The sequence below is a fragment of the Aptenodytes forsteri genome, unplaced genomic scaffold (genome assembly GCF_000699145.1).
Source record: "Aptenodytes forsteri isolate BGI_AS27 unplaced genomic scaffold, ASM69914v1 Scaffold54, whole genome shotgun sequence".
Taxonomy (NCBI): Eukaryota; Metazoa; Chordata; class Aves; order Sphenisciformes; family Spheniscidae; genus Aptenodytes; species Aptenodytes forsteri.
The window spans coordinates 6,417,182-6,438,011 of record NW_008796044.1 but is presented as its reverse complement, the minus strand read 5'-3'; the positions used below and the strand labels follow the sequence as shown (position 1 = coordinate 6,438,011).

Sequence of the window (20,830 nt, the reverse complement as noted above, 5' to 3'; positions counted from 1 at the left end):
CGCGGTGATGTCACTAGCACAGGCAGCGTGAGCACAGGCAGCCAGTTCATGCAGAGCTGCCTAAATGCTGACAAACCCTTCCTGGAGACGCATGTCACAGCAGCTAGACAGGGGCATCCTTCCAACAGAACCACAAATGCACAAGGGAAAACAGTAAACCTGTCTTTTATTTCAGGGACATCATGATCGAAACAGCTACTTTCGAGCTCCAGCCAAGACTTCTGCCTGCTAATTTCTGTTTAAACGTGTTCGTATGAGAAATTAAGCAAGTTTGAACAGCCTATTATTTCTGACAGGCTTCAGAGGACTTCACACTGTGCAAGTTTTACGTGCTCATAGCTGACAGCTTGCTGGGAAGATGAGTTCTCAATCTAAAACTGGTCGGTGCTTTGCAGCAACTTCTTGGGTAGAGAGATAACTTTCAGCTGAACTCAAACCATCTGCGTGTCATGCAAGGGATCCAATCATAACTTGCTATGGAGGATGATTTTTAAGATGAATACCTACCTTGGCGATAAATCCAATTCATCAATACCTGGATATTTGAAAGTGCCTGCACTAAATAATGGCAATCTTTCTGCAAACAACTCCAATGAGACAGCAAGCAATCTGGATTCACCTGCTTTGGATATCAGTAGGGCGATAATTGTGGGGCTTATCCTAGGTGCCTTTATACTCTTTGCTATTATAGGTAATATCTTGGTAATTCTCTCTGTTGCTTGCAATAGACATTTAAGAATCCCTACAAACTATTTCATAATTAACCTCGCAATAGCAGATTTGTTGCTGAGTTTCACTGTCCTTCCATTCTCTGCTACACTGGAAATCCTTGGCTACTGGGTTTTGGGGAGGATATTTTGTGATATCTGGGCAGCAGTTGATGTGCTATGCTGTACAGCTTCTATTTTAAGTCTATGTGCAATTTCTATAGATAGATATATAGGGGTACGTTATTCTCTCCAGTATCCAACTTTGGTAACAAGAAGAAGGGCAATTTTAGCTCTCCTAGGTGTCTGGGTCCTTTCCATGGTGATTTCTATTGGGCCTCTTTTGGGCTGGAAAGAACCAGCACCCAAGGACGATAAAGAGTGCCGTATCACTGAAGAACCATTCTATGCTTTGTTTTCTTCCTTGGGGTCATTTTACATTCCTTTAATTGTCATCCTCGTGATGTACTGTCGGGTCTACATAGTGGCAAAAAGGACTACTAAAAACCTGGAAGCTGGGGTTATGAAAGAAATGTCCAACTCCAAGGAGCTGACTTTACGGATTCATTACAGGAACATTCATGAGGACACATTAAACAGCACCAAATCCAAGGGTCACAATCCCAGGAACTCCTTAGCTTTCAAACTTTTTAAATTCTCTAGAGAAAAGAAGGCAGCCAAGACGTTGGGAATTGTGGTTGGCATGTTTATCTTGTGCTGGCTACCTTTCTTCATTGTTCTGCCACTAGGTAAGTTGGTAATGAAGGGATTGCGAGGGGAGGGGGAGGAAGAGGGTTAGTTGTTTACTACAAAAATGTCATAGAAAAAATCAGATGAATGGTAAGTAGCTATCATTTTGAGAACTGCCGTGAACAGATGGAAGGAAGGGAAATGAAAGTAATTTACTTCTGATGTGGCTTTTTCAGAGTCATGCTGAAACTTCGTAAAGTGTGCAGCCTGCAGAAAGTCTGCTCATCTGGTAGTCCTTCTCAGTGATGGGGCAGATGTCAAATCAGGGGACAATATCTTCAGAGTTTATATATTAAATCCCCCTTTATGGTCGCTGTTTGAATTGAATTAGGTTTCAGAAACATTCTTATAGGATGCTTTAACAAAAATCCTAGATAAGAACACAAAAAGAGTTTCAGCACTGAAATGTTCTTGGTTTAGTTTACTGTTAGATGTTCAGACTATAATACAGTAGGTCTTCTGGCATTATTAGGTGACTTAAATGGAAATGAACCTGATCTAATGATGAGGTGCAAAACTCCCCTGAGCTTTGGGAAGCTGAAAAAGTTCTAGTTCTCAGTTCAAATGTGACTGATCAAATCCCAAAAGCAAACACACAAAGCCCCCTGATCCCCACAGAAAGGTTCTCATTGGTTTCAATAGGTCTTAGTTCAGGCATTTCAGAAGATTGCCATGTGAGCTTTGGGCAGCCACTTTGTTCTCTTTCAACTTTAAAATATTATTAAAGCATTTGATGTAGCCTTAACACATTGCTCTGTTCCCAAGTCCTTGTGAAATTTGCTTGTATTGTCTTTAATACTAGCACTACCTCTGAAGTGGAATATCTCAAGACATTGAATTACTAAGCTCTCAAAAATATCTGTCCAAAATTCATTTCTCTGAGACACAGACAATCTGGCAGCCTAAATATGGAAAGAGATAGAAAAAGAAAAGAGAGAAAAAGCCTTTATTAGTGTTCTGTATTCATGTTTACTTAGTTACCCTACCAAAACATTTCTAATTGAGTGGTAAGCGAGTATTTTTAGACTGTTGTAGAAAACTAAACTGAGTTCAGCAACCTGGTCCTGGTGAAGTGTTATAAAATTATAATTTCAGTGAATGTGTAATATCATTTAGACTAGAATCTTTACTGCAAGACAACTACTTAAGCTATTGCAGGGCAACTCCATAATCTCTAGTTTATTGTATCATAAACTTAAAAATCTTAACGATTCAAGATCTGCATAAAGCTAATGTTAAGGATGTGAAAAATTCCAAACAGAAGGAAAATTGTGAGCAAAGTTCTCTTTGGCTACTGAAGTTTAAGTCCTTGTGCTGGCTCTTAAAGGAAGTTTATAACATAGAGCAAGTTTCCTACTATTGCAAAAATACATACTGGTGGATAGAAATATATTTTTACCGTATGGTACCAGTAGTAGTACTAGGTATGTAGCTAGTAGGTCATGATCCTCTGATAAAGTAGATTCCCTCCTTGATTTTGAATTATTGAAGGAACTTTGGAGAAAAAAACCAAATGTGCATGCAGCAGAGCATACCCTTAGCTAGCAGAAACCAGTATAGCTACTGATACTGTTCAACGAACACAGATGCAGACCAGTCCATTAAAAACATTATGGTCACAGGGCAGAAGAAATGTGAGAAACAATTAAGTTCCTTGAAAGAGTGTCAGTTTTCCCTTTGAGAAGTTATTTCAAAGCTCCTGTTCTTTCCTGGGAGGTTTAATGAGTCGTTGCTTAAGACACCTGAGTGGAGAATTTATTGCTTGTCACAACACGATTTTATCTCTCATATAAATTGTGTCCAAGGCATCAGTGAGGTGACAGGCTGAAAGCCTCCACCACAGCACACTGTGTACTGGCAGAGGTGCTGGGTGGCCTGAAGGGCTAAACCCACTGCTGTGGGCTCTGACTCAACACAGACTGAATGTCTGTAACCCAGAACACGCTCGCTTCAGTGCTGTGAGCGCTTGGTGCCCCACAAAGACGAGATTCAGAAAGAGTTGCCATTGTGTCAGTTAGAAGAGTGAAAAAATCAGCGTCTTGGCGTTGCAATATAGACTGCTGGCTCTCCTGTCCTCTGTCTAGAAATCCTTTCAGGGGCCCAACTCTTAAGTGACAGCCTTTAGTCTAAGAAAGGGGGGAAAAAAGGTATACATAGTTTCCAATCTAGTATCCAAATGCATTTAAATAGTCGGTACTTTCCCTTTGTTTTGGTGACTAGAAATAGGGCTGGTTTTGTTCCTTGTCCCTGATCTCTTTTTTTAATTTATTCAGCAGATTGCAGAACCTTGTACTTTTCATCTCTGTGTATCAGTGCAAAGTTAATTAATGATGTTAGGCATGACTAAAGCATTGCTCACTAAAACAGGTGGGGAAAAGACCTTTTCCTGACACGCATAGTGCAGCCATTCTTAACTGGAAGAGAGGGTAGAGCAGTGGAGAAAGACTTCTTAAGGAACTTGCTGTGTGCTACATTCTTTATACCAGAAATCTTTTGCTTTGTGTCTTGAAGTCACGAAATTAAATGAAATGCTATTATGAACCCTTACAAAAAGCACACAATGGTATGAAATCAATTTCAGTGATAGGCAAACCATAGAATCCAAAAGGTACTGATGATTTACAAAACTCTCCATAGGTGCCCTGGGGTGCTTTAATCACAACCCACTCGCTCATCAGTGCAGGACTGCAAACTGCAATACGTTTTCTGCTACTGAGTCCAGACAAGATACTTACCTTCACTACACTGGAAGGATAGGCTTCTTCCTTAGCCTGTATTTTTCACACCTTATATTTGCACTATTAACCAAAATCATATCCTCACATCCGCATCTTTACTATTTTTTTTGCTCCCTGTTTCACTCAGTAATGCCATGACTCTGCAGAACGGCGTTAGCAGAGCAGCTCTGGATTTCTGAGGATCCAACCACAAAACATTTGACAATCGGTAAACGTTATTTCTGCAACACCTCAAAATCATGTCTTAACAAATCTGCTTATATGGCAAGGAGTTTCCTTCATGTTAAAAGTGTTCTCAGCTCTGCTACTAGTTTTCCAGGCAAAATTAAAATTCTTCCACTCTGGCATTTCAATATATTCCGCAGCTACCCATTTTGATATCCCAGACAAAGGATTATTGCATCAGGTGGCAGATATATATTGGAAACTGACGCGGTGCTGAAAGCAGAGATATTGCTTGAATAAATATTCCACAACAAAGGAAAAGAAATAATATTAACATTTACAGAATGTTTTTCAAGCAAGAATCAAAAGGCTTTGCAAGGAAAGCTCTCTGACAGAGCTCTGTATACAGGTACAGAGAGGAATTACAGCACTGACACTATGATGTACTGAGCATCACGAAATGATCAGCATGAAGAATGACCCACAATCTCTTTTTGTAGGACTGAACCATGCTGCCTTCAGTGTTAAGCACCTGATGAAGCAGCAAAACTCGTATCAAAGAGAATCATGTGAGAATTTGTTTTTATTTGAGTAGCTACCAGATATTCTTTCCAGAGCGCAATAGAGCTACAGAATATCCTTGTTGTGCACATTCATAAATGCTCCATGGTTTTGTAAACAGTTGTCTTGCCACTCAAAATTATTTGTGGCAAAGCATAAAAAATAAAATGAAGACATATGTGTCTTTGAGACAACTTCTTGTGTCATAAATTCAGTGACTCAGCTTTGAAGAGTAAGTATCTTGCTTCTTTAAAATAAATGTTTCTTTTCTTTCCCCTCATACAAATCCTTTCTTAGGCATCAGGACTATATTAAATATGCATTGCTGAAAAATGCTGAGTAAAATAGATTATTTCTACCTAAAGACTAGAGTCCTGCAGAAATAAGGTAACACTCATTAAAACTCCCTCTTTTAAACAAAGGAATATCCAATTTTATGCCAATACATTTATTAAAAAAATGAATCCAAAATGAAGGATAGTATGTTTCCCCCTGGCTACTAGGTAAAAGTTTAGTCTCATTCCTGTTAATTGAGATATCAGAGTGGGCTTGCCAGTCTTCTCCCAGACACACACATGCACCCCCCCTGCAAAGGGAAAACTCACCACTTCTAGTACTTTAACCAAAGCATATTAACTTCCCCAGCCTATTGCTTAACTCCAGTGGAGATCAGCAGAGCATTATTCACTTCCTAGTTCAGTGCCTAACTCCCTCTGCTCCCACAAAACCTGTGATCTTATCCACTGAAGTCAGAAACAAAATTCTTCTAACTTAACTGGCAGTGGGCTAAGATCCCAAGAGCCTCATAATGAAGTACAACTGTTTTGATTATCCTTATGTATGAAGCTTTTGAAACGTCTCTATAAAATAATAAAAAAGAACATAAAAATATTCTGCATGCTACAGGTCAGCCAATACAAAATTATTCTTAAAATAAAATGTTATTCAAGTACAGTATGTAGATTTATGTTACATCAGGCCAACTTCTGCACCTCTGAACCAAGAATACCAAATTAGGCCACTTAGTTTCCCATGGGAAACACTTCAAGGCATTAGGTCCAGTGCTGTCAATGCAAGTGGGTTCTGCTTTCTGCAAGGCTTTAGGCCTGGTTTGTTTTTCATCTCGTTTTGGTCTTGCCCCCTCTTCCCCTCTCTAACTAGCCTAGCTCTCTAGATTTGATGCCCTCAAGTTAATAGTTATACAGAATTTGGACAAATTAATGATACATGTGGCAATCTGACTCTCTGCCCACTTGCAGGTCAATCTCTGGTACAACGTTCAATTGCACAGATGATAGCAGGAACCTGCTCCTCCTATTTTCTAGCCAATTCCTGTAAAACTAAACATCATAAGGTCATTTCGTGATCAGTACAGCATGTTTTGTCACACGTGGAGGACTAGATTATTTCAAGATGATTCATTTTACTACTAAAATAGCCTCCCTTAAGCCCTAGTTTAAGCTATTTGGTTTGCAAAGGATGCCAATTATCAGTTACTTACAGACTTCTGTTTTTTAGAACAAAGTTGTTTGTTATCAAAGCAGATGAAACTGCACAAATTCTGGGATACTTCCTATGCAGGCTTTTGATCTGCAGGTCAGAGGAACAAAGGGAAATCTTAAAGCATACAGTCTTACCAAAGCAAATACGCAAAGCAATACAGAAAAAATACAAAGAAATCAACCCATGGTGACTATTCAGCCTCAGAGATGGCAGTAACTCCTATCTCAGGTGATCAGAAAGCTCCAAGGAAAAAAAAATTCAGGACTCAGCCACTGGGCAGTAATAGGAAATCTCAAAACTACTGAAATCAAAGACAGGAGAGAAGTGATAATTTCAGAGGAAACACTGCTTTCAGCATCCAGCATCCAGCAAGGCAGTGGACACAAGATACTTATTCCAAAGGCATTTGCAAACATATGTGCTATTGCTCAGGTTGGTAGTCATGATGAAAGCACTGAGTAAAGTTATACATGTGGAAATGGTCCTAAAGCATCGAGGCCACACCTCAGGATCTCAGCTGCATGTTCTTTAGTGTATCTATCTGTGAAATACAGACATGAACAAAAAGTGATGGGTATTTTAGTATCTTCACTAAAGTCCTCCTCCATAGCCCATTGCAAGACTTTGAGCTATTTTGATGGGCTTTCAAGTGATACCTAGAAACTGAAAAGCAATAACCATCAGTCTCTAAATAACAAAAGGGAAAAAATATAATGGAAGTTCATACAATATCTTTGTAGCTGTGTTATTCAATTCCATGCTGGAGTCCTATTATTTACTAACCATGTCCAAGACAGATTGTCTCAGTTATAAGTCAGAAGCAAGAAGGGGAGAAAAAGACACCAAAGCATGCCCAGTCACTGAAGGTATTTAAGTATAATAAATGAAATGTCAGCAGATTTAGATTAGCTTTTCTAGACTCCCTTAATCAGCTAATCCTTTCAAAACAAGCATAAGCTTGGCCCATATTCTTTCTAGTTAGCAATCTGCAAAAGTCTAACTCTTTTGGACAAAATAATAACAACAATAATATCATGTTTCTGTCCCTATCTACTGTCAGTTTTAGAGTACCAAACAAGATTCTTACTAAAATTGATCTTGATTTTATCATATTTATGTGAGGGCAACACAATTTAAACACAAGTGAATTCCCTCCATGGTGTAAGTCATAGCTATTCTGGACTGAGAGGTGGTAGACTAGTGTATACAAGGATATATAGGGTTCGTGTCAAGAATGTAAGTGCTTGATGGAATTTTTCCATCTCTCATGTATTTTCCATATCTTGTATCTCCATATTTTGGTATTCAAGATATACTCAGAATTTTTGCTAATATGACAACTATGGATGAGGCATGAAAAACCTTAACCCTGTTGCTTTTTTTTTACTGTTCCTTTTTAAACTACAGCTTTCCTCTTTCTTCCTCTTTCTGGGCTGGGCAAATAAAGCCCCTTTTTGTCTTTTCTATTGCTCTTCTAAACACCAACTTGCAAATGGTCTGTTGTACCATAAGTTTTTAAAAATAATTTTCAAGTCTCAATGCTTTAAGCATCAACATCATCTTTTGTATGATGCTGTAGGAAGGAGAGTCATAGACTGCAGACCAGAGCAGGACCCCTGGAAATCACAGATTATCTCTTAACTTCTGCCTATCAGAGACAATCTTACCATGCCAGGAGTGCCATTGTTAGTAGCTCTCTGGTTAAATATGTAGGCACTGTCCCTTTAAAAATGCAAATAGAGCTACTCTGCTTTGCAGTTGCTTGTAATATAAGAAGGTGTAGCAACTCTGGGTTTTAAAAAAAAAGATCTAATCCCTATCTGTACTACAACTTCCATCAGCAAAGCTTCAAGGGAGGTAAAGTCCTGGTTTTATTTTGGCCATTCTAGATAAATCTCTATTTTTGGAGCCTTTAAAAGGCTCTCAAATTTGAGCCATTGTGATTGAAGTTCATGCAGGTCTCACAGAAGTGATTTGTTCATCTGAAATATGAGGCACCCTTTATCAGAGAGAGACAGTGTGGATGACAAGAAATTGTGGATTTTAATTAGGATAAGAAAATAGAAACAATAACCTTTCTCAGCCTACAAGACAGCAAGGAAAATGTTTTCCTTAGGCTTTGCTCTTACTCATGAACATATCCATAAGGGGAAGTACTCTTTATGGTCAGATTCTGCATTTGTGTATGTCTGCTACTTTCATTTGCCTGCTTAAGAACTTGTCTACGCAGGATCAGCCCTTAGATTGGTAGCAGTTACTGAGTTTAGTTAATACCAATAATGTATTGGTTTGCAGACTTTTATTTCCCTGTTTGAATGGGATGGAGGAATGAGTATAAACCACTTTTACCCTGTCAGAACAGTTAGGGGAGACACCTCTGTGTGAATTCCTTGACTCAACATTCCTTGACTCCCCTTCCTGAAGGGAAATGAAAGACTCAAGGGCTGAGGACTGGCTGAATGATACCTTCATCACCCCTCACAAGTATTTGCTCAACATAGGGCCAGAAGGCTCCAGCAAAGAGAATCCCGCAACTGCTATAGGCAGTCAGTTCTAGGACATAAATTCCTCACAACCAAGTCACTTTTCTTACTAGCTGGCCTAGATCCATGCACATATACCTAACGTACTTATTAATATAATGAAGAATGAGAACTACTGTACTTGCAACAGCATCGTATTTGTATTTCTATTTCTCCCACATTATCTTCTGCAATGTCATTCCCTAGTCAGTTATTCCTTATTTGATATTTCTCCTTCCTCAACAGCAGAGTGCTCCCCCCAACACACACACATAAGTTACCCACAAACATGGGAGTGCAGGTCTGGAGCATGTTGGTGACTGCGGGGTAACTGTGATTCCCATGGTGTCCCCCAGCCTGGCAGCCCAGGCACCGCTGGGATATGCACCCCAAGGCACCCCACAGAGACACCAACATGCTTGAAAGCCATAACCAAACGCTAGCCATCATTACTGGTTTGTAGTAGTTATAATTTAACCATCTTTCCTTTAATTTTCTTTATTGAATTTTATTCTGTTGATTTTGGATGCTCTTCCTATTTCTCAAGATCTTTTTTCACTGTTATCCTAACCCTCTTCTCCAGAAGGCCTGCAGTCCCTCCCAGCTTGATCAACTCTTAATTTTATAACCATACTCTCTATTTCATCCTCTACTGTTTGTAAACTGTGGGTTTTTTTCCTGTATTAAATAAATCCAGGGGAATGTAAACAAACACTGAATGCTGGAAGGAAAGAAATCAGGAGCTTTAGAAATCCAATTAGCTTTAAAACCTTGGCACGCTGACTTGGCTAAGCATGTGGTAGAAAGGGCCGCAGAAAGCTTAAATAAAAGACAAACACATCCTTTCCGCATTCTCTAAACTCATAACAACTCTGGTCAGAGGCAGCTTATTACTTTTACAGGGAGAATTTTACTATCTATATACATGTAGCATTTGAGCTTTCCCTGTTCATTAAGAAGTGGCTGTAACTCAGCCATTAGCAGCTACCAGCAGTTACGGCTGCAGCAGCAGTCACAGCGTGAACTGCAGGGGAGAAGAGGAGGTTCCCAGCCAGGCCACCAGCAGCCATCTACTGCCTAGCACTGGGAAAGTCTCTCGCTGATCACATTACAAATTTGATCAAGTCGCTTTTCATAGGAAGGCTGAGTTCCATCATAAAACAAATTTCTTGCAAAACAATACCCATTTTTGCAAAAGTTGTCTTCTCGAGAGCAGATTGAGAGACAGGGTTTGATATTATTGAAGCTTCCTGATTTTCATGTTTCAGAACTCATTTGTTATCATTTTGTTTGCAATGCTTTTGACCACTACAGCGATTTTTAAAACATTGGCATCTTCTCTTATGGAGAATGTTGAAAAGTTCAGATTTATCTCCAGTCAGAATGATTCCAATCTGCACCAAAATGGAATCATTCTCTCCTCTGAATGAAGGAGGATATGTTTGCCTTCCAAGGTTACCTTAACTATTTAAATTTGACCAGACTCTACAACAAAACTTCCAAATACTTATTACCAATTCTCTAACTATTTCTATTTTATAGTACTCAAACAAGAAGGTGGTTTTCTCTCAACAAAACTTCCAAATAATTATTACCAATTCTCTAACTATTTCTATTTTATAGTACTCAAACAAGAAGGTGGTTTTCTCTCCAGAATATCCCCACTCAGTGTTTCAAGTTTTGAAATCCTTCATTTTCTACTTGTTACGAATACAGACAAGTAGTTTCAAATTTTATGGCTTTTCTTTAATCTTAAGACAATGACAAAAACCTGTGCAGTGAAGCTCTCCTTCTACCCCATTATTGTTTCACGACATATTTTATTGTAGCTAGTTTGCTATTACTGGAATATCAACTGACACACAGCAAAGCATTTAAACTACACCAGACCATTTTGTTTCAATAAAAACAAATGTTGTATTTGTTCCAGTAAACAGAAACATACCCTCACCCTAGGTTGGATCACATCTAAGCAAAACTGGATTTTGAAATGTGATTTTTTTGTAACAGACAGAAAACATAGCACCTGACAACCCAAAACTCATTCATAGAGACTTTTTCTCCTTAAATCCAGGAAATTCGCAGTGCTCCTGCCCAACTATTATCTAATCTAAGTACCAAATACTTGATTCTGAACAGAACTGATGATTCCATGAGTAATTTAGATACTTGATATCAAATACACAACTTATAAAAATGGATGTTTAATTAATGGAAAGTCAGTTATCACAACATAAAGTGATTAGAAAGGAGATTAGCAGTTGGAGTTAAAAACTAAGTAAGACATAAGGAGAGTAGAAATACATATTTAAAAATTAAGAGGAAGAAAGGAAATAAGTAACTGGAAAGTGAACATGCCTGGACAGAAAAAGAAAAAGCAGAGACATTAAAGGGAAGGCAGACAGTAAAGGAGAATGTGGTAAATTTTAGATTAAAAAATCATTAATAGTTTAAAATTTTCCTCCCACCGCCTACAAATAATAAATATATGGCATTCTTGAAAACACACACACAGAGAATACCCTCTCCCGTGAAGATGACTCACACAAACATTAACATAGGATGTAAAACTATTCGAATGTCCCTATCGAATGCAAGCTACAGGACATTGGGCTGTGCAACCTGATCTAGTTGAAGATGTCCCTGCCCACGGCAGGGGGGTTGGACTAGATGACCTTTAGAGGTCCCTTCCAACCCAAACTATTCTGTGATTCTATGACTCTATAACAGGAACGGAGCCAGTAGACGGAACGAAGTGATTATGCCCTTTTACGCAACACTCATCAGACCGTGTCTGGAGTACTGCATCCATGCATAAATGGTTGAGTCCCCATCCCTGGAGGTATTTAAAAGACGAGTAGATGAGGCACTTAGGGACATGGTTTAGTGGGTGGTGGTGTTGGGTCGATGGTTGGACTCGATGATCTTAGAGGTCTTTTCCAACCTCAATGATTCTATGATTCTATGATTCTATGCAGGGTAAGACAACGGTAAACGGGAGTGAGTCCAGTGGAGGCAATCAAAATGATTATGAGGCTGGAGCACATTGTGTGAGGAGAGGGTGAAGGAACAGGGCTTCCTCAGCCTGGAGAAGGGAAGGTTTCAGGGGACCTAATGCAGTGTTGACCCTGCTTTGAGCAAGGGGCTGGACAAGAGACCCCGTAACATCCCCTCCCACTGCAATAATTCTGTAATTCTATTAAGTTCTTGGCTTTCAGTCCCATCACGTATAAATATATATATATTCCTTGCATGAAGGATGAAGGGAGGAAATATAACCACACAATGGAACCCAGTGGTATCTCACAAATGACTGTCATCACAAACAACTGTTGGTCACTTATACATAGTTGTTTATTTCCTCTGTGTGGCTGGAAGTAGCACACAGAGCAGAATGGGACAGAGATATCAAAGGCAATTTTAAAAGTTTTAGCTCATAAACATTATCTTACATGTTATTTTTCAGATTCGAACTCTAGCTAATCACTATAGTGTCTGATCACCTTGCATGTGCACACAACTGGAGTAGCAAGTTTTCTCCCTTCTCCTGGAAGTAGTTTGGAGGGTTTTGGTTGGTTGGTTGGTTGCATTGGCACGTCTAATTTTGATGCTAAGTTCCGTCTTCCATAAAGTGGAAGTGGAAACTCAAACATGTCCTGTGTATTACACTTTTGTCAAGAAGCTCGCCAACTATTACATGAAGGATCCTTGAATAGAAGGTCTTAACTTTCCCACCCTCCTTTCTGTACGAATACAGTAGTCAGTTGTGAGAGGTAGCAAAGGAGCAGGTATGTAGATGGAAGAAAAGTAACAGAGCAGGAAAGAATATGAGAGTAGTGTGTGTGTATGTGTGCGTGTGTGAGTGTGTGTGCGTGTGTTTCTCTGCTGCAGAGGGCTACATCAAAACTTCCTTCAGTGAAGAGTTTTACTTAATTAAGAGTATTGGGATTAAGCCAGTCCTGCTGCTCACCCTGCTATTTTAAGGATTCTTCCAAAGTCCACTGAAGTCCTTATGAGCCTTTACAAAGGCTTTCAAAGACTCCCACTGACTCCAGTGGACTCTGAACTTTAATGGCTCAGTGATGTTCTGGCCAGATATTCTGCAGAATATGTGAAGACAATTAATACAGCAAATTGTTTCCCACAATGTTTTCTAATTTATTGAGGGTGCACAGTATTGAGTTTCTGAAGTATTTCCTGTTCTCCATGTGTGCTGGACACAGGCTTTGCAAAAACTTCATCAGTGTCAAAGGTGCAATCAGAGGTAAGATTGTGGTGCTATGTTTAATAAATCACATGGTTTAGTGCAGAAAAATAAAAGAGAATAGAAAATATACATTCCCTTAGAATGAAGCTGTTAAACACGAAGCATCAGGAGAGAGATCAGTTTGAGTAGAGAAGTCTACTCTGGCTACCCCTATCACAAATAAATCACTGAGGAGATAATCATATGCAAAATTTTCCAGCCATTTTGAAAAGCAATCTAAATCAGTACAGGGAAATATTTAATCTGTTTATCAGACTGTGATGGGAACGTAGTTGGAGATTAGGGAAGGAAATATTAGTCTGATGTTTAGAGAGTGTGTCTAGTAGGCTTAGCTTTATCATTTTATCAAGGTACCAAAATAGCCCGCAGTTGTTTGCTCCCGACAGGTTAATTATGAGGTAAAGTATGTGTGCAGCTAAATAGACGGTATTGTCGCTAATTCCAAGAATAAGGTAGGGAAAAGGGTAATGTTAAAAATATACAAGCTAATCAAAATATTTTTCATATCTTTATATGGTGAAAGGCAGTGGAGCTTTGCCTAATAGTCACCAAATTAAACTATATTTAGAAATACATGGCATGTATAGCAACATCCACCTAAACCACCTTCTGGATCATAAAGAACAGCTTTTCTTCGCTCTGTAGAAAACTCAGGCTGGGATTCCACCCAGTGAGGAGGGACCGAATACAAAAACTCAGAAACTTTCCATAGCCCTAAGAGAGTAAGTGCTCAAATAAGTATCTGTCTCAGACATTCCATTTTTCTAACAGTTAATCCTCAACCTAAATAATGGATATATTTACCAAGGGGACCTAAGACTACAGTGTCAGTGGGATTCCAGTACTGCAAATGCAAAACTCTGCTGGGCTGCCAAAACTTAAGCCATAAAGTTTTCCTGATGAACAGTTATATTCTGCAGAGTTAATCAGAGAAAGTAGGACTAGAAGGGATCTGAGGAGGTCATTCAGGGCATCCTCCAACCCAAAGGCTGGATCAGCTATACATAAATCAGTACATGTGTGTCTACTCTGTTTTTAAGAGCTTCCAGGGTTAGATTTTTACACCCTTCTTAGGCAGTATGTTCCAGAATTTTCCTGTCTTGGAAGACAGAAATTGTTTCCCAATCCATAATCTGTTTGTCTTGCTGCAATTCAAATCACTGTGCTTCATATATTTGCCACTGTGGACATGGAAAACAATTTAATTTCCTTCTTCTTTGCATGTAACTTTTATGTTTTTAAAGACGAATTGTGATGTCTCTCCTCAGTCCTTTTTCCTTCACCGTGATGGAAGTTGTATTACAAAACTACTACATTTCAGAGCACCTGTAGCTTTTGGTGGTGGAGGATCCCTTCATTAGCCATGGATCCCTTCATAAGTAGAGTTTTGCTATGATCATGTAGTCATCGCATATAGCCTCTGCAGGGCCAGCAATGTATGTGCTCACGTGCGTCAACCAGTTTCTGTTAATCTCAGAAAATATTCCTGAATTCTGCTTCTTCTTGGGTGGTGGTGAAGGTAGCAGGAACCCACCAAACACACTACTTGAATGCGCTGTACTACCCACTGTGAGTTCTAGTGGTTAAGAGAGTCATGCCAGGTTTCATGGTTCTCCTCCTGGTAAAACCAAAACTTTCTTACCGGTGAAAATTATTTAGCACATGACCTTCAGCTGATTGCTTTTACCTTCCCCCAGCTCAGATTGCCTACTGGTAAAATCAGGAGGATGGCATGAAGTCAGGATGACTGACAGATGAGAAGTGCTACCTGAGAGCAAATGAGTCGTGCTTCTATATATGAACTTACTCTCACTGGGACTGCAGCGACCTCTCTTATTGCTAGGGCCTTCTTGGAATAATCGTCTACCACCTGACTTTTGAAAAAACTAGCAAGTAATAGCGCATTATACCATAGACAAAATTCATCAATGAATGAAATCCATCTCTGATCAGAGCAGTTGCTCATATATGTATATATAAGAAAGGGTAGAGCAGTTAAGAAGAATTCTATCCAGTTTTAATACATCAGTCTGAAGGAAGAGCAATTAACACACCAGTCAATAACTCAATGGCCTATTTATCAAATTAATATTCCTTGTTCAGAAAAGCATACTTCCTCACCTTCTTGTGAAAACTTAATCTACTAGTTTGTGTATAATTTAAGAGTCAAGCAACACTTGCATTGTGCTGTTTGCAGAACCAGGAAAAAGTGGAGAATGAGGCAGTGTTTAATGTTTTCATTAACTCCTTGAGACTTATTCCTGAATTTCTTAGTTTCAAAACTTTTCTACTATTGTAGTGAAATGCTGATCTTTATTTTTAAATCGCACCACCACATAGCTTTCCAAACTGATCTATTTCCAGATTTTCTGTTAATGACTCAGCTAGGGTCATGATAGCTTTTAAATGCTTGATTCGGGCTCAGTGATTTTTCCAGAATCAGGCCTGAACACAAGGTGTCTCCGTCAGTCAGGGTTGCTATGAGGAAATTCTCTGCTCTTTTGTGTTGCTGCCCTTTAATATAAAAGAGCTTCGAAAATGCTTGCTGCAGCTGCTGAAAATGGCCTGCTGTCGTTTTTTTCAAATGGCATTTGAAAAATAGATTATCATGAAAGATAGACATAAGCTCCTTACCTTTTTCTCTTAAAGAACACATTTCTTGAAGCAGTTTACAAAGCTTAGCCATTTTTCAGCACTCAGCTTTTTATCTTTTTCCCTACTTGGTCTCTTAGCCTTTACTGTATGTAGTTATATTTGGTTCATTTGGTGCAATATAGATTACGCAAGCACAACTCATTTATCTGCATTGGTTCCCAATTTTCTTCTTTATAGCTTAGCTCATTTTATTTGTCCTTAGGGAATTTCACAAAATTTGTCAGTAAACGTCCTTAATTATTTTTTTTATTTTATTGAAAACTATACCATAGCATTTACTCTGTTCGTATTTAACCTGCCTAAAAACATTTGAATCTGGTAGAGGAACGTCCTGTAGATTTTCAATTGTTACAGTATGAGAGAAAGGCAAACCAACTGATCTGGAAAAACTCACCACTGCTCACTCAACATTCACACATAAGAAAAAATGGGAACTCTTTAGCCACGTCACGAGGTTTACTGGGCTTTAAGAGCTAAAAATAATTTATATTTTAAAAGAGTTCCAGGCATGATCTGTGATCTGGAAAAACTCACCACTGCTCACTCAACATTCACACATAAGAAAAACTCTTTAGCCACGTCACGAGGTTTACTGGGCTTTAAGAGCTAAAAATAATTTATATTTTAAAAGATTTTCAGAAAACAATTTAAGAAATTTATCAGTATGAGCTCCAAAAAGTTCCTTGTTGTACATAATCATGCTTTCTACTTGTTTTGTAAAGTCACAAAGCTTCTCTTTTCCCTAAACTGAAGGGAAAATATTAGCAATAATTATTTACAAAATGAATCCTGAAAAGCTTTGCAACTGGGCATGTGGGAGGTTTTGGAGCATCTTCCTCATCTTGGCTGCAGTTATAAACTTAGATCAACTTTTCCTAAAGCTTTATAAGAATTTGACACCCATTTAATGGCTTATTCCATAGAATCACAGGAATTGTCACTGAATCTTTCATCAAAGAGTATGTAACACTCACAAGACATGGTTGAAGTGCTTGCATTGATTTATCTGTTGGAAATTCATCAAATACAATTCGTGGTTTCTTTGATGCTAGGCATGATGTACTCTGTACTTCCTGCAATATCAATCAGGATAGATGGAGGATCTCCATCAAATGGAGAGAAGAGGCATTTGTCAAACCCTGCAAATCATTAGCAGCAACAAAGCAATAAGGGACATGGGTTCAACTGACAAGAGTCTTGCACATGGAGAAAAAGTCAGTAACGTGCAGGAGTCATGAAAGAAATACTATGAACCTTGTAATTTAAAACCTCCATTTTAACCTTAAGGACTAGCATGTTGCTTAGCTCCGAGGCAATAGGTAGAGCTAGTGCTAGCTGGCACCGTCCCAAAACACTGCCAGGGAAAAAAATCTATTATTCTGGATTCACAGGATCTTTCCTGACTCCTATTGCCCAAGTGAGGGGAAGGAAGAGTCTCTCCAGATAGCTGATGCCATCTCAGCATCTTATTTTCACTTCTAAGCCAGCTCAGGGACTAGTTGACACACAGAGGAGGGCAGTGGATGTGTGAGGAATGATACATACTTACCTCCCTTTGGCTTTCTTGTGAGCTAAGAAGATTCAGACCCCTATAGCCAGCAGCAGGCCAGCACTGTCATCTACAAACAGCAGTATCTGCTGTGGCACATATGAGCTATTTATCCAAGAAGCTAGGAAGTGCTTTTGCATAGTTTTGAGGCCCAAGCCATGGCCTCTACATTGCTATGAGATGGGAAATATGCCTAGAATCATATCCCTCCCCACTAAGGCATCCTGACAGTCAGAACTGACTCAGCTGCTTTCACAGCCCAGGGAATCTGAAACCACTCCAGTGTGAAAGGTCGCTCTTCTCAGAGATGTGACATTCAGGCTTGAGTGTCGCCTTCCATTTGAAAAACACTTCAAATCTAACTCCAGTTCTTGAAATAAGAATTCTCTCCTGAATCCCTGCTCTTTGATTACTTCAGCCAGACACAAAGGTGTTTTCCCAGCTGGATAACTGTTGAATGCCTGTTTTGCTTAAAAAATGTCATACGTTCTTTTACAAAGCCCCATTTGCTAAATTTAGCTATCAATTGCTTGTTTTTAATACTAAAAGTACATGAAATTGATTTCCCAGTATGAGTTTTTCATTTGGGCAGCCTCTTTAGGGAAATTATTTGGTTGTGAATGGAAGAGGAATTATTCATAAAATAACCTCTTTGTTTGGGTTACACCATTTTTATGAATGCCTGGGATATTGGAAGCACCACAATTAACTTCAGGTTTCAAGAGGTTTGTACTATCATAATAATCTAGATAAATGGGGTGATGTTTAGGAGCTGCCAGAGAATGTATTGGAAGTTATAAGGTATGTCTGAACACACTCTTTCCAGGAAGCCTGAGAACAGTTAGAACTTTTTCTTCAAAAATGACATTCGAAAGCTCTTTGAGAAGGCACAGCCTTATTCCATGTGTGCATTGTGCAACAGCTTCAACAATGGAGGTTTGGTCTTTCATTGGGATCAATAGATGTTAGTGCAACAGATGTGTACATATAAACACAAGGACTGCTTTTTAATTCTTAATTCTATATTAATTATGATGTGCTCCGTTAGCTTTCAGATGGTGGAAAGGATTTCCTTATTAGCTTTAAAAATAACAAAAATAACATTTTATTACCAAAAGACCAAAAATGAAAGCAACATGCAATAAGGATTTTTAATAAACAGGTTCTAAGAGTGATCTGATGGGACATTTACCCTTCCTAAAGGCAGGCAAACCAATTATCTCAGATATTGTCTCTGCTTGTTTCTTCTGGACAGGATCTCTGTTTTCAGCTCTGAAGCCCCCTGAAATGATCTTCAAGGTGATTTTTTGGCTTGGCTACTTTAACAGCTGCTTGAATCCAATCATCTACCCTTGCTCAAGCAAAGAGTTCAAGAGGGCTTTTATACAGATCCTAAAATGCCAGTGCCACCGTCGAAAGCAGCTGGGGTGGTGGGCCTACAGCTACAGGAACTGGAATCGGTGCTCCTTTGAACACCCCAGGAAGGACTCACTGGAAGATAGCGGGAGTTTCCTAAGTGGCAGTCAGAGGACATTATCTTCAGCATCTCCCAGCCCCGGCTACCTGAGCAAAATCACTCACCCACATATGGAGATGTGCACATTCCAGGAATGGAAAAACTCCAGCTCTTTCCTGAGCCCCTTACAGGAAGGCAGCAGACAAAAGGACCCATGCCAGTTCTTTACCTTCAATCTCTTAACAGAGCGCAATGGACACGTTCCTGCTGGCAGCCAAGCTTCCAGCAGTGGGGACCATGAGGCCATCTGTGACACACTGAATGGCAAAACTGACTGTAGAGCAAACATGACACTGGAATGAACAGATTCTAAACAGTCTGTTCTCTTTGTACGCTAACCTGTTTGACATTTAGCCCAGGTGAAGAAATGGACCTTTGCACAATTTCTCAGTATAGCACTAGAAGGAAGTCAGTGGAAAACAGGCAGATTTATGTCACGAGAGTGGCAAAGTGTAGGGGCTAACCATATTCCCAGTCAATTGCCAGACAGGCTACTGAAGCAAGAACAGAATGCAGGGAAGGCGCCGCATAAACCCAGGGAAGTGCACATCCAACTATTTAGCTGTTGTGTAAGTTCCGTGGAACAGCCAAACTCATATGTATATAGAAAGACTGTAAAAATATGGGGCTGGGCAGGGGAAATGTGTATGAATGTGTGTGTGTACGTGTGTGCTAGCCGCGTGTATGGATGCCTGAGAGTGGAAGTGAGCAATGCAGTGTTGTTTGTACCTCTCCAGGGTACTAGTTGCCGCTGATTTTGCCTGTAAATTCTTATTGTTGTTGTACTTCACTGTACATTAGCACTTTAGAAGTGGAAAACAATGTCAAAGATTAAAGTAATTTCGCAACAATTTAAACACTTGCACCTATTACTATAGGACTGGAATTCAGCCAAGTTTTCACTTCACAATTTTCACTTCAAAATAAAACGCTCATAGTGGTTAAGTTTGCCATTGTAACTCCTAGGATGCTCTTGAATCTCTCTGCAGTTGCTTCCCTTCCATGACTCCCTTATCACCAACATATGTAACTCCTCTATCCTTCACCATGTTCTTTTTTGAAAGTTTGAAAATACCAGCAATGATGAGAGCTCACAATCTACATTTCAGCACATTAGTAAGTGTCCTGTAAACATACAGGCTACCAGAGGATCTGATTTCTAAAAGCAACACTCATAAATCACTCCAAATACCTCATAAACAGTGTCGTGGACAGAGCACAAAAGAGCACTGACCGCTGGAGGCCCAAAACCCAGCCTTGGGACAAATACACTGAGCCCCGGGTTCTTTCAGCACACTTTGAAAATAGTATTGCACATCTAGAGGCTTTTATTTTGCCACTCAGATGCAAAAAGAAAGAGTCAAAACAATGGAGTAGTGTAAGTTTCACTGTCATTAATATTTTTCAGCTCAGTAATACAGTATTGCAACACAATTACTGAGAATATCTTCTAGGACATTTTAGATCATGTTTGGAAGTTATTTTCATCTCTTGCAATTAAGTGTGAATCATGAAACTAATGACTGATTTTTTTACACGAAATGGTACAAACCGTGAAAATTGGTATTTACTCCTTCCTCCAACCGAGACTTTCCTTATTAGGAATTTTAGTGACTTTTTTTTAAAGCTTGAAACAGAGAATGAACCATAAACAGATGCACTAAAACCACTTAGGGACAATTTAACAATGCTAGGTCCCAAGGGAGAGCCATTTCCGTTTGTTTCCTTAAATGTGTATTCTCTCATTAAGTTGACAGGGATGGATGTGGCTTGTGGTTAGATGAAATATCCCCCAGCTCAGTAAGCAACGATAGGAAAGTGATGTTCCGAGGTCTTCCCATGGTCGTATGTCACAGTAAGAACCACAGAAGTATATTTTGAGTCTTATCCTGATTGA

The 20,830-nt window shown here is 39.3% G+C and overlaps 1 protein-coding gene across 1 annotated transcript; it reads left to right on the top strand.

Annotated features, from left to right (window-relative positions):
* The first annotated feature begins 468 nt into the window (after window positions 1-468).
* On the top strand, window positions 469-19,444 carry ADRA1B (adrenoceptor alpha 1B). The gene is made up of 2 exons (XM_009285727.2): window positions 469-1,456; window positions 18,673-19,444. The coding sequence occupies exons 1-2, from the start codon at window positions 484-486 to the stop codon at window positions 19,233-19,235; spliced, it is 1,536 nt and encodes a 511-aa protein (XP_009284002.1). The 5' UTR covers window positions 469-483; the 3' UTR covers window positions 19,236-19,444.
* The last annotated feature ends 1,386 nt before the right edge of the window (window positions 19,445-20,830 follow it).